Source organism: Pterocles gutturalis, unplaced genomic scaffold (genome assembly GCF_000699245.1).
Source record: "Pterocles gutturalis isolate BGI_N339 unplaced genomic scaffold, ASM69924v1 scaffold35841, whole genome shotgun sequence".
Taxonomy (NCBI): domain Eukaryota; kingdom Metazoa; phylum Chordata; class Aves; order Pterocliformes; family Pteroclidae; genus Pterocles; species Pterocles gutturalis.
In genome coordinates this window covers 1-18477 of record NW_010106837.1, presented here as the reverse complement: position 1 = coordinate 18477, position 18477 = coordinate 1, and the positions used below count along the sequence as shown (strand labels likewise).

The window sequence follows — 18477 nt, the reverse complement described above, 5'->3', positions numbered from 1 at the left end:
GATGGGCTGGGAGAAGACCTGTGGTCAGAGAGGACACAGCTAACAAGGCTGGCTGGAGTGCAACAGCTCAGAGCTGGGAATTAAAATGTTTGGCGTAACCCAGCAAGGGCAATTCTGGGGCAGAAATGAAAGTCTGGAAGAGATCTTTGCAGGTGCATAAACATCCTTTTGCTGAAAACCTCTCAGCTCCAGGACACCCATTTCTCCTCCAAGCAGAGGCTGACTCTAGGCTGAAACAGTTGCTCAGCCCAGGGAGGATTAAAACCAAGGAGTCAGAGGAAGATGAGGGCTCTTTGCTGCTCAGGTCTCAGGCTCTTCTCTCATGTCTGAGCCTCTTATCAAATCACTCGGTGGGAAAGGACCTCAGGACATCTCCAACACAAACCAGGGCCAGCAGTGATTTCAAGACCAGGTCACTCAGGGCTTTGTCCAGTTGCAAGGATGGAGATTCCTCAGTCTCTCTGGGGTCATCTCAACTTTTACCTGCCCCTCATGGAGAAAATTGGTTTAATATATCCAGCTGGAACCTCTCCTGTTTTAATTTGTGACCACTGTCTCCCATCTTCCTGACATACAGCTCAGTGAAGAGCTTTGGTCCAACTTACCAACAACCTCCTTGCCAGTACTGGAGAGCTGCTGTTAGGTCTCTCTGAAGTTTTTCCTTTTCCAGGACGAAGGGACTCAATTCCCTCAGCCCCTCATATGTTCAGCCCCCTGACCAGTTTGGTGGCCTCTACAGGACTTGCCCCAGTTTATCAACATCTGCCTTGAACTGGTGAGCCCCACACTGAACACATGATTGTTGAGTAACGAGAATAATCACTTTCCTCCATCTACTAACTATACTGCCATGAGTACACTCCAAGACTCTATCAAGACTCTGGGACCACCAGCTTGGAGGCACAGTCCTCCCCAGCACGACTTTTTGTCAAAAAGTGGCATTTCAAATCAAGTGTTCAAATGGATCAAATGAGACACCTAAGGATTCAGGCAACCCATAAGGAGGGAAATTTTGGAAACATCACCAACCCCACAAAACTCACAGCCTGTTGCCGAATTCCTGATGCCAGGATGGTTTCCAGGGTGATGTTGATGTAAGTGCTGTAGTAGGGATGAGCTAGTGGCAGATCCTGGAAGTTCAGGATGAGCGATGTGTTGTCCTTGATCACCTCTAGCATATCTGCCAGCCTGCAGATTGACTGGTTGGCAGCTTCCAAGTAGTCAGACCTTGAGAGAGACCCAGTTGTCCAGAAAGGGTCGTTCTAAAAGCAAAGCAGATCCTGGTGTTAGTGCCACAAAGCCCAAACTCTTCCAATACAGGTGAAGACCCTTTTCTATCCCACCTTGCCAACAGTGGGGGATGCTGACAGCTATCCTTGATGGCCATCTTGTACTTTGCTGAAGCTCTGTGCCTCAGTTTCCCTTCCCAAGGGGATGTCACAGATCCTTACTGAGGTGTGCTACGCAGGTCACCTCATTTCTGGGAGGACACAAGAGCTATAGGGCAGTAATGTTGTTTTCCAAGGCAGTAAGCTAAAAATACACTTTTTCTCACACTATATACATAATCACTAAGGATTCTTCAGGATCGAAAAATAAAAAGGACCAGCTATTATATAACTAAGTGATCAGAGAGGAGCTACAGGCTATTGGAAGAGGTGGCCTCCTGACTTAAGGACATTAAGGAATCACTGCTTCAAAGTCCACCCCAAAAAGCAGCTTTCCAGCTGCTGTCTTGGCCCTTCTTGCCTAGCAAGCAGCAGTTTTGTTTATTCCCACTCCCACATCTGCGAGCCAGGTAAGTTTCTGTGCAGCAGCACATGCAGCTGTAGTACACAGACACCCCCACCACACCAGCTCAGAACAGCAGTGAAGCTACAGTGGTTTCAGGCAAAAAGAAATCCCTGCAACCTGGCTGCACGCCAAAGGATGGGTCAAGCCCATCCGCCTCAGACCTCAAAGGCTGAATTTCTTGCTTTTTCTTTGTAAAGGCAAATGCCTCCAAAAGTAAGTTAAATAACAGCATATAGAACAGAAAAGACAACTTCTTATTTATAACCATGCTCAGCCTCCTAGTGGTCTTGAAGATCTTTGTGGTGTCACCCAGGCATTAAGACCCCTTATTCCAGGTGGTAGAAGAGGCACAGAAAGACAACATGTCTTTTAGACTAAGTTTAGTAGAGGACAGAACCAAATGTAGCTCATGGATTCTTGGTCTAGCACTTCAGACCACTCCACCAAGGAGACGGATCTACACCTCTCGACCTCAAAGAGGGTTTAGGGATGAGTTTTCATCCCATGGCCATGGCTCCAGGACATCCTTCCCCGTGGCCATACGCACCCGTAGGAACCACTCTCCAGCATTGAGCTTTTCTAGGTCAGTCCAGTTGAACATGGAGGAGTGCTCATAGGCCCGCTCTGGGAACACTTCCTCCACGTTTGTTGTTCTCCTGAGTGTCTTGTCGTGCATCAGAAATGGCACTCCATCGTAGCTGCAAAGACAGTTAGAGGTCCCATTACGGGTGGAGGTGCACAACCACATACAGAGCACTAGAAAAATACCTGTTACCACTCCAGCCTCTCTCGTGGCTTTACGTAAAAATCATTGTGAAGATCTCAACCTGCTCAACACATTCCCAGCACAGAATCATAGAACAGTTTGGGTTGGAAGGGACCTTAAAACTCATCTGGTTCCAACCCCCTGCCATGGGCAGGGACACCTCCCACTAGCCCAGGTTGCTCAAAGCCTCATCCAGCCTGGCCTTGAACCTCTCCAGGGTCATTTGAACATCTCCAGCATCCCCAAGACCAGTTGAAATGAGATGCACCCAGAGGAAAAAAAAAAAAGTCTCTTAGATGCCTGCTAGGTGTTTGCAGTCATTCAAATGCTGACCTAACCCTATCCATCCCTCCCTTCTTCCTCCCTGCCACCCCCTCAAAAATGTCTAGAGTGCCTAACTTGGGAAGCTTGGACAAGAACACCCACCCTGAATGCTCACACCAACCAGAGATTTCTGCAATGTCTGTAGCTCCCAATAATGCCAGAGGTTTTCCCTGTACACACAGATACACATGCAAACTACTCTCAAATTGTTAATAGTAAATAATGAGTAAGATTTTCAAAGGCTCTCAGACTATATGGGAAATTAACATTCATGGGCTTTCAGCAAAATGCAAGGGCTCCAAGCTACCAAAATTGTTCTGAAATTGACTTTTCCAATTGAAAATTGGTTTCATGGAACAGCCATGCTCACATGAGTGGTTAAGCTCCTACAACTTAAAGAAAACATGCCTCTCAGGTGAAATTAAATAGCTAAATGCACACCCTGTGGTCTTTAAGCCATATAGATATTGCAGAACAGTGCTTCTGGGAAACCTAAAGAGCTCTTTAAACTTTCTTCCAGCCCATTTTTCTTTGACTGGATCAGTGGCAACACCACACAGGGCAGTGAGGGTTTCCATCAAGGGCAGGGGAACAGTTGTCCACACTCAGAAATCAACATAAACCCAGCAGGGCCAGCCTGATTCTAATGACATTTTCCAAATTAAGGAGCTGATCTAAATAATAGAAGACTCAGATAAAGTCTGGAAAGCAGATGGGGTTAAAATACAAGCCCCATTTGAATTAGGAGATGACCCAAGAGCACTCACCCCCAGAGCTAGAGCAAAAACAAAAAATAATTTTAGATTATGGAGCAAATGCTGCCTCAGCTTTATCATTGCCTGCAGAAGTCCCTTATCACAAAGGTCACTGGCATCTTTATTTGCTATTTCTAGCATGTACTGTGCCAACTACTTCCCTCCCCAACCCAACGGGCTGGCACAGCAATGCCATGCTCAGCAGCACAGCTGCAATCAGAAAGGTTTTTAATAAATACAGTTAAAAAAAAAAAAGAAACAATGCTAAGCAACTGCAGAATTAAGAGTGCAGAGTGTTTAAGGGAGATAGAAGCTCAAGTCTTAACATCTCATAGCACAGCATCACCAGTTACTGCTAAGCCTTAACCACAGCGTGGAAATCCTATGGGGCACTTAAAATTCAAATTTACTTTCTCCTGTCTAATCCTTCCCCTTACAGAGTCACTCAGCACTACCCAAGGCTAACCACAACGTATTAGCAGCCACAGGTTTGAAAGAATAATTCAGAGACAGAAAGCAGAGCTTTAGAAGAAAAGATGTGGGTGGAGGTAGAAAACCAGAGGGGAACACACAGAGATTATTACGCTCCTGCTGCTTGAGGCAAAGCTGGCTTTATAACCAGGGCCACCCAGTTTGGGGTGTGTAATGGGTAGGGAACAGGATGGGATAGGTCTGAGCATGTGTCCAAGCAGCCCACCCATGGCTGATACGTGCCTAGAGGGACATGGATACATCCCAGGTGGAGTGGACCCATCAAACCACAGGCACAAAGAGCATCTTTCAAAGGCATTAGGGCAGCAATGGGTTTCCCCTTCCCAAAGTTGCTGCCAGCTGTATTGATAGCTCCCTTTTTGGTCTGAAGGTCAATGGAGTCCTCTTTTTATCAAGACACTTGGGTCTCGGATAATTGGGCCATCAAGGGCATTGTTTAAGCTATGGTTAATTGGAGTGCTCCTCTAGAATGGCTGATGAGTTGCAACACGGAAAGCTCTTGGAGCTTCTCCAGCTCTCCTCCTCCCAAAAATCCACCTTTTCCCTTGGCCAGTGCTAATGGAAGCAACCAATTCAGCCACAGCATGAGCAGAGTGCTCATTTGTCAGTGTGGACAGTCAAGCAGTTGTCCCTTCAAAACAGCTAATGAACAGATTTTTGAAAGGCGAATTGTGTTGCAAACACCCCAGCTCATCTGTCATCCTTCCACAATGACCTTCTGCTCCCTAGGTGGAATAAAATACCTTGAGTTTTTATATCATTTGCTCTCAAACAATCACAGAATGGTTAGGGTTGGAAGGGACCTTAGAGATCATCCAGTCCCAACCCCCTGCCATGGGCAGGGACACCTCCCACTAGCCCAGGTTGCCCAAAGCCTCATCCAGCCTGGCCTTGAACCCCTCCAGGGATGGGGCATCCACAGCTGCTCTGGGCACCCTGGGCCACTGCCTCACCCCCCGCACAGGAAAACATTTCTTCCTCACATCTCATCTCCATCTCCCCTTGTCCAACTTAAAACCATTAATCCTCATCCTATCAATTATACAAATAACAAAAAAGCACCCTCACAATTGAACTTCTCCCACCAGGCAAAAATATCTTTCTATCAACACTGCTCTAAAGCAGACAGGGAAAAAGAAAATATCAGCTTTGAATCTTTCTTGTATTTATGACTGTAATTGAGACAAACTGAGGATCACCAAGACATGACTGTTCCCTTCATTCCACTTGTGCCCTCTTGCACATCTACATAACACATGCAAAAACCTTGTTCAGAAAATGAACAAGAATATTAAAGAGTTATCAAAGTCCTGGAGCAAAGCACAGTTCTTGAAATAACCCTCTCTAAATCCTCTCTAAATTAGCCTTGTCAATTCAGCTCAACATTTGCCTGCGAGGAATGACTTTTTGACAGTCAACAGTATCACCAGGTTCCTCCTTCCCCCAGCACTAGTGACATGTGAAGGAGGGGAGGAGGAGAAAGAGCTTATTCCTCAGCTGCTAAATTCCTGTGACAGTTTTGCAAAGCTGGTAAACACCCTTCTGAAGATTTACAGTGCAATGAAGTCAACTGGGGATCTCTGCTCCCTCTGCACCTGGGGCACCCCAGCAAAAGCCACATTTCATAGAATCATGAAGGCTGGAAAAGACCAAGGATCATCAAGTTGAACCGTCAACCCAACACCATCCAACCCACTAACCCATGTCCCTAAGCACCACATCTACTACATTTAAGCAGTTCTGTCTCTTTTTGAAGCCAGCTGACTTCAAGCCTGGCTAGAAACCATGTGCTGTGCTCCACTGCAATAAAGAAAGCTCTAGGACAAACTACAGTCCCACTGCAAATGAAGATTAGTTTTGTGACAAACATATCCAGGTTCCTCCACCTGGACAACTTCATCTTTAATCATCATCTCAGGAAAACAATTAGTAGCATCTAACCCATGCGAGGACAGGCTGAGAGAGTTGGTGGTGTGCGGCCGGGAGAAGAGAAGGCTCCGGGGAGGCCTTCCAGCACCTTCCAGTGCTGAAAGGGGGCTGCAGGAGAGCTGGGGGGGCTCTGGATCAGGGGGTGCAGGGACAGGACGAGGGGGAAGGGGTTGAAGCTACAAGAGAGGAGATGGAGATGAAATGTGAGGAAGAAATATTTTCCTGTGCGGGGGGTGAGGCAGTGGCCCAGGTTGCCCAGAGAAGCTGTGGATGCCCCATCCCTGGAGGGGTTCAAGGCCAGGCTGGATGAGGCTTTGGGCAACCTGGGCTAGTGGGAGGTGTCCCTGCCCATGGCAGGGGGGTGGAACGAGACGATTTTTACGGTTCCTTCCCACCCACACCATTTTGTGATTCTACTATTATTGGGTACGTTCACCACGAGAGCCCTTTTCAATGAGAGAAAGTGGTAACAACCAGACGCACACCAGATAGGCAAGACCCACCAGCATGGTTTGGGCCGTCCACAGAGAAAGTCTCAGCCCAACCAGCACACTGGCTTACCTCAGTACAACGTCAGCTTGGACTCCATAAATTTTCTGTTCCACTGCCTTCTGGAAGGACATCAGAGTGTTTTCTGGTGCCAACTACAGCGAAAAAAAGAGCAATGAGAGATTAGTAGTAAGTGGAAACATTTACGAAGCAGCGTCAGGGAGGATGCTGGGAGGAAGGGTTAGAGATATTAGGGAGACAAAACAATCTTGTTTTGCAGATTACACAACGGCCAGTAACGCTGGTGTACTGGTGACCACAAGGCAGAACTGCATCTTACTGAGATCTGAAGATGACCAAAGCATTTCATGCAACTGATGGTCTTCCACATACAGGCTAGAGTTCAATACAGAGTTATCATGACCTTCAACACCAGAAACCTCTCTAGCTCGAGGTCTGATGCAAAATTAGTGTATGAGAGATTTGCTTACCAGCATGGTCCCCTAAACTTGCTGAAGATCCCCAGAAAGTGATTGTTCACATGATACCAATTCTCTATCCACAGGTTATATCTAGAGCTACCTAAACCACCCTAGTGGTTCTTCATTCTCCTGCTTTTCTATGCAAACAGTGATTACAATGCTGTCATAGAAAGACAAAAGTCCATAAACCAGGTTATTTATTATCTATACCATGGAGAACAACTAGACCACAGGTTCTGTAGCACACATTTTATTTCTGCATCTACTCATTGAATAACATCATTTATTACTCAATCTAAAAATCAGTTGATTTTCTCTAATAATAAATGCTGTCTTTAGTGTTAACAACAATTAAAAAAATACCCTTAAGCCTAGAAAATTTATCCCCATGCCTATCACAGATAAGGACTCAAAGTTTATTTCAAATTCCTTCTTGTTGAATGGAGCAGATGGTAACAGAATTCAGGTTGGTTTAAAAACAGTACAGCGTGCAAAAAAATAATTTGTTTTTACTACACAACCAGTACAGTATAGCAAGTCCCAAAATGTCCATAAACCAACAAGAGGCAGACCAGAAGAAAAACAACAGACTACTATGGAGAGAAAAACTGGCAGGTTTTGTGCACTGAAACATGAGTACATCAAAATAAAGCTATTTTTAAAAATAATTTTCTTTTTTCCAATTTTGCTTTCAGGTTTAGAGCACCTGTAAAATCCTGTTTTTCCAGTCATCTCTGCCACCATCCAGATCAGTAAGTTTCTATCAAGGCACAACGAGCATTCACAACCTGTGATTTTCAAGAATTATTCAGGGGTTGGAAAGAGGAATAATTAAGAGCAAGGACCTAAATGTACCATACAAACAACACGCACAATAAATACAAAAAAATGCTCAAGAGTTTAAGGTGTCTCTGAGAATCATTTGGGTTTGTATTAGCTGATCACCTCACATGTTCAGGTCAGCAAGGCTTTGGGGTAAAACAATTGGACCAAACGTCAGCAACACAACCTTCACATAGCTCCGGTATCTCTCTACTGAATTCCTCCATCTCAAGCCACGCATCAATACTAGTTCATCTTTCTGTTTGTTCAACAAAGACAACACAAAGGCATGCTATCTTCTTTAAAAAAAGCTCCCAATCAAAGCCTGTCTTTTCTAGGAGAAGACAGAAGCAACACTCCCATCACACCCTCTTGCGCAGCCCAGCGTTGGGTCACGCAAGGTCGGGCTGAAAGAGCTTTCTGAAGATATGCACGATGCTCCGAGCTGTCAGCAGAGAGCAGCAGCCACATAAAGATCCCATCAGCTGCTCCATCTCCTTGGGTTGCTTTCAGCATCTCAGGTTCCACCCTCTGAGTAGCTCAGGTTTCCCGGGGATAACACTGCAAGGTGATCCTCTCTGTGCAGAGGAAAGCTCAATATTTGCTTTCAGAGACTGCAGCAATCACAAAGAAATAAAGTGGGTAGCCTTCGAAGTGGAGAGAGCTGAGCTAGAGAAACCCAAGGGCAAGGCAAGACCACCAGCCTAATTCAGGAAGGGTTGCTGGGGGGATGCAATTAAAGTCCCAACTCAAGATATGACACCACATCAAGCAGCAAACTCAACCCACACCCCTAAAAGTGGTCTTGCCAGGGATGTGGACATACAAGGAATAGAAAAACAAAGTGTGTTGAGCTGTAAATCATCTCTCAGGCTAAGGTTGTACTCCCTCCACTAAGCAATCAATGTAAAACCGGGCGACAAAGGTAGGACGACATGAGTAGGACGACACTGCTGTTACCTGCCCAGGCAACGAAGAGCTCATATTGCATGAATCAGGGCTAATGAAGGCAAACAAGCGTGGCTACAGCAGTATTCCACCTCTGTAGAGGTGGACCAGTGTGACCAAGGTCTTCTCGTGTCTTACCTGTACGCAAAACTGTGGCACAGCAGAATCTTAACCCAGAGGAGACACAAGCTCTGTTGTTTGATAACAAGGTTAAAAAAAATAATTGTCCTTGCTTTTTTCAGTGTATTTCAGCTTCTGCAGGGCCAGGGTCAAGCCTTGCTTGGACACCAGGCCTCCCAAGATGCAGTTGGTTTGACATGCAGAGGAAACCTTAACTTCAGGTTAAGGAGCAGGAGTCCCAGCCTCCACTCTTGGAGGCATTCGAAGAAAACACAGAGCCAAACAGATTTGAGGTCGCAAGTCAATACACAAGAGCCTCCATCAGCTGGACTGGGGAAAAGCAAATTTAGAGCTGAGCCTGCATGCAGAGGTGATAGAAGAAAGCCAAAGAGGAAAGAAGCCTTTTGGGGGTGGGATTTCTGTTTGCCAGACTGGACAAATTTGGCCAAGCGAAGATAGTAGTGATAGTCACACATCTTAGGTGTATGGCTAGAATACAGGATACAGCAAACTGAAACCTGAAATTTTCTTTGAGTTTTAAAACTCAGCGCACCGTGACTATCCCATCCTCAGCACTCAATTGACACTGAGCTTAACCCCATGGAGAGACAATCTCAGACCCAGGAGTGGAATATCCCAACTCCTGCCTCACCTCTAGCCCCTACAGAGCCTGCAGACCATGTTTCACCCTTTAAGTTAAGACTGGACCCCAGGAGGGCTGCTCAGATACAAGGCACATCCAGTCCTTTCCCAGGAACTTTATCCCAAACACAAGTTAAATAAACATAACAAAATCTGGCCAGATCTGTATGGAAAACCACAGCTGTGCAGAGGAAGCAACATTTTAAAAAACTGTTCTAAGGACAGGCTGCCACTTAAGGTCACCATCCAAATATGCCCATAGGAGCTGTAACGTCATCTTCATCACAACACCCCTAGAAGTGAAGAGCATCCTCTTGAAGAGCATCACAGATGGATGAACCTCTGAATCAGCAACCAGCACGGACATCAGCAGAAGTGCTCTCTGTAACACCGTGCCCCGGGTAGTCTCTAACACCACAATGCTATTACTCAACAGCCCCATTCCTTGTATGTCAGAAGCTTTTGAAAAGTGGATTATGAGCCTTCCAGGCAAGGACTTCATCTTCTTGTGAGCAGGTGGTGGGTAAGCTCCTAACCTGAGCCAATCACCCCAATATAAATAATTGCGTCTCTAAATGAGCCCACCATTGGTGCAGAAAGCCATCCTCCTTGGTTTCTCAAGCTCTTGGTCGACCATAGCCTTGAGGGGACTGAACAAGCCACTCACAATGACACAACCCACTAAAGGTCAACTAGAAAGCCAGGAAAGCAAATTTAACCCTGTCCCCTATTTCTGGAAGTTCTCCTGGCACCACTTTGGACATGCAACCTCCCTCTACCAAGAGCTCCTATCCCTTGCAACGAGAGGTTTTGTGAAAAGAGAGAATCAGAGTAACAGATACTTCCATCATCCCAGCCGGTCTCTGTCTCCCTACAAGAAAAGAGGGAGCTAAAGCCCCAAATTCAGTGTTTTTAGGGCAGAAATGCACCCAAGTAGGACAGTTTCTGGTACAGAAATTACTTGCTGAGACTAGCGTTGTTTTTTTTCTTTTTAATTTTTACAGCAAAACTGCAATAACTAAATAAATGTATAATATTTCTGCTTGCATTTCTCTCCCTCCAGTTTCTTTGATGGGTTTTCCTCTTCGATACAACACATTCAGGCATGTTAAGTCCAAACCCCAAACCTAGGTTTGCAGGGATCCAATGCAACTGGACACAACCAGTTTCTTAAAAAACAAAAAACAAAACAAAAAACACCAAACAAACAAACAAACCACAAAAAAACACACAAAACACACACACCAAAACAGAGCTGAAGTGAAGGAAGCCCTGGGACATAAAGCAATGATTTCAGTCCAAAATCTCTGTCCTATATAAACCATGCCAACACCCACTGAAAGCCACAAGACAGATGCTGTACAGGGTTTCTAGAAGCTGTTCCTTCTCTTTGCACTGGGTTTGACAGGCTCATCCCTCGCAAAAATCAAGCTACTATTCATTTCTTTTTGCTACAGAGACACAGGAAGTAATTTCTAGAAAATTACCCATGGATGGCCTCATTTTGACTACTTTTGTGTTAAGTCAATTGCAAATGCTTTCAAATGCAGTCAAGAGGTTTAGACCTTCCTTAATGAAGATTATGAAAGCGTGCTAGTTAGAGCAGTGTAGCCTTGCTAAAGTTGGACATCACTACATTGTATTTCTCCCCTAATTAGCCTTGCCAGGCCTTCAAAAAAAAAAAATTGCTAACAAAGAAGCTTGCAAAGAAAAAACAAATTTGTTCCAAAGCATAACTTCAGCCACTGCACACCTCTGGCATTGTGCGCTGAGCTTCACTAAAGGATTTGATCTTTGCTTCATTGACATTTTCTCATCTTTTTGGATACATGAGCATCATTTAATTTTTTTAAAATTTTTTTCCTCCCTTATCTCTCCTTTCCAGTATCAATTTCCCCGTGACCCAATAATTGGACTGAAAACACAAGGCATGATTAGGGCAATACCTGAAAAAAATTGTATTTTCCTTCCTGTAAAAAGATGCCCTTTGGAAGTTCCCTGTATGGGACTTAGTGTGGGATCTGCCAACATGTTGATTTCAGCAATAGTTTCCCATCATGCCAGGTCACTATGAGGCAATAGTTTAAAAAAATAAAATGTATCTTTAATCCCTAGGAATTCTAGGTATTTTAGGGAGCATCCAAATCCAGCACTTCTGGAAAGAGCTCAACTAGACCAAAAGGAAGGGAAAAAGCGCAAAACAAAAAGAAAAAAAATAAAGGGTTGCTTTGGACAACAGGATAAACTTATAAGCAAAAAAAAAAAAAAGAAATTGAATAACTAGATACAGGAGATAAGCCCTCATTATTGTTGTACTGCACACTAAAAAAAGCTGAAGCTGGGTTTAATGAAAAACTAACTTTACATAGATTTATTTCAATGAACACAAGCCTTTCTCCAAGTCTGACAGAAGATGCTAATCATGGTTGTTTGTTACTATCGATCGGACCAGCAGACAGGTTAACTGACTATATTTTTTATAAGTGGGTGCGCATAAGACGCACAGCAAACCAAATGCTTCTTGATTTCAGCAGCATAAACCAAAGCATTTCAGAGCCCTTAAAAAACAAAACCGTCTCAAGTAGGTGGTGGCAAAGTTTTGTTACTCAAGATAAGATAAAGGCCCTCAAAACTACCAAGAAAAAAAACCCCAAAGCAACAGAAAGAAATCACAATGAGTTCTTCCTTAGCTGAAAGCTCTCCAATAAGCCACAATCCCACCTAGAAGCCTTCATTACTGTTTCTATCAATAGTTGGCACCACAAGATGACAGAACAGCATCTCTTTGAGGACACCAATATATATTGAAGGCTTCACCTTCAGGTATCAAAAAAAACCCCCAAAACCAAAAACCTTCTCCTTCCATTTTTGCTGGAAGTTTCCTGGGAACAGCATGATATTCCCCCCACTGAGGCAAAACTTTCCCATGCAGTAACCCAACAGGCAAATCCACAATTAAACGCTGGCTGCCCACCAAGGTACTTTGCCCCCGCAATGAGTACTCTGAGTACCTGCACTCAGCAAAGAGATGGACATTGCCTGCCATGCAGGAAGGAGCTCGATGGCATGAGCATCGCATGCTTGGTGGCACACAGACAGCTGTTTTGGCTTTTTGGTTTGCCAAAAGCATTTATTTCAATGCTATTTCTAACCTCCGGGTCTGAAATCAAGAGCTGTTCTGGCCTCCGACATGCTTGGAGGGTTTCCACAGGTTTAGCCTGATGGTTTTTAGACCAACCAGTACCTCTCTGGTCCCAGTAATGGGAAGCAAGATTTCAGGCTTCATGAAGGTTTCCAAGGAGACAGATACAGCTCTTGCTCAGATAAGTCCTTGCTATTATCAATCCCTTGGGTAATTGACCTACAATTTGAGATCAAAGATCATCACAATGAGCCTAATTATAAGGAATGTATTTTTAGGACTAACAACCTAAAAGCAAGTAGGATTCAACATTACAGACAGCACTTCTTCAGATCCCAAAAGCAAAGCCAACCTGCCTCAACCTGAAGCATCCTATGAGCGAAGACATTTGGGAGAAGACTTTAAAGGTGGAAACGGCAGTAGAAGCTGGTGTCCTACTGGATGAAGTTCCTCATTTTCATCTTAGATTTGATCCCAGCTTTTACCTTCTACCCTTGTTTTGGCCTATCCTCAGCATAAGGGGCATATTTCCCATCACAGAGAGAAGACAGCCAAGTCTATTGCCATTGAAGACAAAACACAACTAGATTTCTGTAGGAAGAATAAAAAAGATGGGAAACCAAAGACAACAGGCACCTGCTCATAAAAACATCTCAAAAGTTTAACAAATTAGCATGTAAAATTTACAGAGAACCCCATCTCATGTTTTGAGGTGTCACATGGTTCCTGCACCCATCAGGACAAGACCCTTTCCAATCAACAGACACCAAGTGAGGGCTGGAGCGTTCAATTCCCAGCACATTGCTGCCACGGCCCTGATGCTCTCCTGATGGGAGGCCAGGATAGAAATAGATCTGGAGGCTGAATAATTCATTTTAAAAGAGCCTTTGAAAAGCAACTGATTGACTAACTAAACACCTGCTAAGAGGAAGGGGTTTCAGATAGCACCCCGATGGGAACGGACATTTAGCATAGCGAAAAGTGGGCATGATGGATGACATTTAGGCAAGGGAAGGTAGAAGGAGTCATGCAGAAGAACCTTTCTAGCAGTAAACTAAAGCTCAGGTGGGAACAGGATGCTAGCAAAGGGACATTCCTTGGAGGAGCACCACCACTACAAACAAATGGTCAGCCAATGTGCAACCAGTAGCTCTGTACTGCAAAAAGCCACACTTCATCCAGGTACAGACACTGGGGTGGTTTCTGATTTTCTCTTGCTACTTAAAATGCAAGGACTTGTTCCCTCGTTCAGTGTTTCAAGACAAATTATACGAACCATATGGCCTCTGTTCCTCACTTTTTTTCCTCCACGGAAAGTGTGCCAAGTACTATATCCTTCAGGAACTGCACACATCTACAGCTTTCCCGGGAAACTCTCCATGTCACCACATTTCACCTCATATATCACATGCCACGTACCCAGCAAGTCCTTCGTTTTAGGACAACAGGCATTTTCAGCCATCCCATGGACTTCCTTTGCTGGCTCTTGTCAGAGGAGCACTTGGTTCCGTTTGTGTCTTTCTAGTATAAGAGCGTTGGTCCTGCAAATGCAATATTACAGACCCAGTCCCACCAGACAGGCAAAGCAACCAGCTATCAGGCTCTATCAGAGAGCAAGTTTGCACAGCAAGTCACATTTGTCTTGCTTCAGGAGATTTGAAGGCAAATAACACATTGATTTTTATCATCTCCACTCCTACTAGATCCAGTGTCACCTCAGGTCCCAAACTCTCAGGCTCTGCAGACTTTTGATCTCAACATTGCCCAAGGGAGGACGTCTGTGTCCTAAAGCCCAGTCTCCAGACTCTTCTCCGGGCTATTTCCTCCTCTCTAGCTCCATTTGGCCATTTCTCCAAAATAAATCTACATACAATTGGGCTCAACAGCAAAAGTGTAGTTAAGGAGTCCTATGAAAACAAGATCCTATGAGCAGAAACGCCTTTTGGCAAGGCTTTGAGATCATTGGTTTCCAAGCAGATATGACTTAGTACAACCTGAGGACTTGCACTGCAGGTGGAGCTCTTCAATCTCAAGATGACATTTGGTAGAGTGAAAAGCTGGGCATGGATGGAAGTACAGAAGGAAGTTTTGACCACCTCTCCCTGGTCCTCATCTTCCTTATCCTGTCTCTGCTTTGCCATTCAAGGGCACAGTTGGAGGACACTCACATACAAAGACAAAGCAGTTGGGTAAACCTACTGCCAGCACATCATGGGACATGCAGACTATTTCTTGGAGGTTGGAACAAGGCTTGCTAGCCTCTGATCTTGCTTCTTGCGGGCTTCAGAGAAAGCCATCTGCTTGTTAAGAGACAATCAGCTCTGTGTATCGGAGAAGAGAGCACTGAACGTCCTCCACCATCGCTCTTGATCAACCTTTGCAACCCTCTGCACATTTCCCAGATAGGTTTATTCCATACTGCAAGGACTATTTGTTGGCTCCAAGGAAGAACATGAAGCAAAGGATCAAGTCTCTGCTGGGAGTCTTGCTCCAGATAAGGTTTATGTAAACTAGTTCAATCTGGAGGACTGAAGGATTTTGACTATTTTATTTCTTTAGAAGGCTATGAGGGGCACACAGGCCTGGAAACCCCACAGGAAGAAAAATCTCCAAATAGGTTTTGTGATTTCCTGCCTTGCAGAAAGCATACAGAACACGGGTCCTCACCTGGCTTCTTCTGGCCTTCATGGTTGGTACAAACTCAACAGGATGGGAAAAAGCATTTATCATGCCTGGAACTCCATTCCACCACCCCCAGAGACAACATAGTTAAAAGACTGATGCAAATTAAGCTGTCATTTCAAAGGATTGCTTGAAGAAAGAAAAAACAAAGAAATTAAATAAAAATACTTCTAAAATAAAATATTTCTGTGTCATGACAGGTGTTCATCTCACCTAGCAAACACCTAGTGCACACTCTTGAACTTGGAGAGGAGCTCAAGCACGCTCTAGCCTGCCAAACAGGCTATGACAGCCTATACTAATATTTATTTCTGCTTTGAACATCTGCAAAAAAGTTAGTTGGATGCCTTAAAAAAAAACCAAAACCATTCACAAGGACAGTGCCCACATCTGAAGTCAATCCATCAGAGCGAGATGGAGGTACAACTATACAACAGACCCAGGTGCAGAAGCACCCAAACTAGAGACTCAGACCAGTATGGCCAAACATCGCTGGACAATGTTATCCAATCCCAGGGCTGTGCCCAAGCCTACATGCTCCATCTTTAGCCTGGATGCATCCAGAAACCTTGGAGAAGAAAGGACTATATCATTATGCTTTCAAACACTCCTATCACCTACCCAGAGGCAGGTGATAGGAGTGTTTCATCAGCTCGCCCAGCCTCCTGATGATCTAAAATACAAGAGCACAGACCATGAAGTCATGTAGGGTCAGCACAGCTTGTTTGTTTGTTTTTCCACACTGCCACATACTCGAGGCATCTTACTGTCAAGCTGAGTTTAACCACTGCTGGTGAGGTCCTGCAAAGAGCATGAAGACTGAGCCTCAAGCTCTTAAAAAAAATTTAAAAAAAAATAAAAAATCTGATTTCTGCTGCAGCTCAAGGGCCAAGCCTGAAGAGCAAAAACCAGCAGAACTAGCAGCCAGAAAAATGCAACAGCACAAACCACCCTGAGCAATGCAAGGATTGCCCTTTTGTTTACGTTTTGACTCTAGGTTCATGTACTGATTTACCACCATAGATTTTCTGGAGAGCAGCCTGGAGACCATCAGATCTGGTACCATCCTTCACACAGGCGGAAGAGTCAGACGACACAGTACCAACAACACGAGACTACTCACCATCGGTGCTCCACGGTGCCCGATAATGGCTGGCTTTGGCCCCAGAGCCTTCTTCTCCATTATGCAAGGGGACGAGATGGTGAGGGGAACAAGGTAAAGTGCAACTACAACTGCGAGGTATGCAGTGACCATCAGCATCTGAGAAGCTGAGATGAAAAGAGAAAGGAAGAGCTGGTGAAAATGTTGGTCCTGACCCTCTTCACACCATAAAAGCAAAGTTGAGACACCTTCGTCCTCCTCTTCAGAGGAGAGACTAGTCTACAGCCATTGCCCCATTAGAACAGCAGAGCTCTAGGGAAAAGCAGATTCTATTAAAAAAAAAAAAATAATTATTTGAGCTAATCAAGTCCTGAGGGAGGTTTTCACTTAATTTTATATTGGAGAAACAAAGAGTTAAGTGAATTGCTTGAAGTCCTAGCAACGTAGCCCAAAACACTACTGATTTCCAGCCCCTTGAGTGGGATAGCACCAAATTTTGCCTTGCCCGACAGCAGAAATAGATCACTCGTTAAACATACCTACAACTAAGTCATGGCACCATGCGGGTGCATTTAATATCCCTTGGGTTTACATCACTTGTATTTACACCAGTGGTTCACCAACACCACCCATTTCAGCCAGGATAAAGCCACTTTTAACTGTTTCTGCACTGGGATTTGTGCCAGCCAGAACTGAATTAATTTGCAGGAATGTTTTACTGATTAAGCTGGATGTGTTTAAATAAACCCTTGGGTTGTGATGATGCTGCACTTCCCAAGGTCTCTGCAAGCAGCAATATTACCGGACTGGAGAATGCAGCAAAGAAGGTATCAGCTGCAACATTTGGGGACAGATGAGCAGTCCTGTGTCCCACGTCATGCCTCAGCCTCCTGCCTCTGACTACCAGCAACTTCTCAAAGCCCACAGGATCTGGGAATCTTTCAAAGGTGCTGACAGCACAACAGAAACACCCCTTGTTCCCAACAGACACATATTCCTCATAAGGAACAATAGGCACCTTTAAACTCCTGAGCTATTTGGAGTCACTTGAAACCACAAATATTAAAGCAAGAGACTTATTTTTATTTTTTTTATTATTTATTTTGCAGACTCACAAATACTTTGGAACTTGAGGGAGAGCCTCCAGAAAAAAGAAAAAAACAAACAACTTTAAAACAAATATTTGCAATGGACACAAGATGGAAAAGGTGTTTTTTAGGGGAAGGACAGAACAGCCCAGCTCTGGTCCTGACCACAACTGATCTGGTTTCACATATAAACAAACCGCTTTTTGCTTCCAGTATCTAACAGCCTCATTCAACGGCTCCTACAAGCCAGAAAGTAACTCTAGTAACTTTGCCAGCTAATTTTTCCTCCTACAGAGGAAATCAATCACCTACAGAGTACTCAAGGAACCAACTAGCATCTCACTAAGGGAGTTCATGCGGTGTCCTGCACCACAAAGCCATGGTCCCCTGGAGTTGTGCATTACACCAGCATCAAAACCTCCAGACGGTCACAGGACATGATCCTGACCCAATTCTTGCTCACCCCAGGAACACCACACACCAACCAGGCTTTGAAAAATCAGCCTAATTGTCAGCAAAAGTCTCCAGCTGTACAAGGAATCTGGTCCCTTCCTTCCTAGTACTGCAATTTAGGGATTAAACAGCTCAGATCACCACATCTGAGCTGTTTAATCCCTAAATTGCAGAAGTGGGCCCATGAGAACCTGATGAGGTTCAACAAGTGCAAGGTGCTGCACTTGGGCCGGGGCAATCCCAGGTACTTGTATAGACTGGGAGAAGAACTTGAGAGCAGCCCTGCGGAGAAGGACTTGGGGGTCCTGGTGGACAAGAAGCTGGACATGAGCCAGCAGTGTGCGCTTGCAGCCCGGAAGGCCAACTGTGTCCTGGGCTGCACTAAAAAAGGGGTGGCCAGCAGGGAGAAGGGGGTGATTGTCCCCTTCTGCTCTGGTGAGACCCCAT

General features: G+C 44.8%; 1 protein-coding gene across 1 annotated transcript in view; it reads right to left on the bottom strand.

Moving 5' to 3' along the window:
• GDPD5 (glycerophosphodiester phosphodiesterase domain containing 5) overlaps positions 1-16656 on the bottom strand; it is a gene marked incomplete at its 5' end in the record, with an annotated part of 30366 nt that extends 13710 nt beyond the window's left edge. The window contains 4 exons of the mRNA XM_010087914.1: positions 1044-1262; positions 2342-2492; positions 6622-6704; positions 16511-16656. Of these exons, the coding sequence (XP_010086216.1) occupies positions 1044-1262; positions 2342-2492; positions 6622-6704; positions 16511-16656 (599 nt within the window). The remainder of the gene's footprint in view (positions 1-1043; positions 1263-2341; positions 2493-6621; positions 6705-16510) is intronic.
• Positions 16657-18477: the final 1821 nt, after the last annotated feature.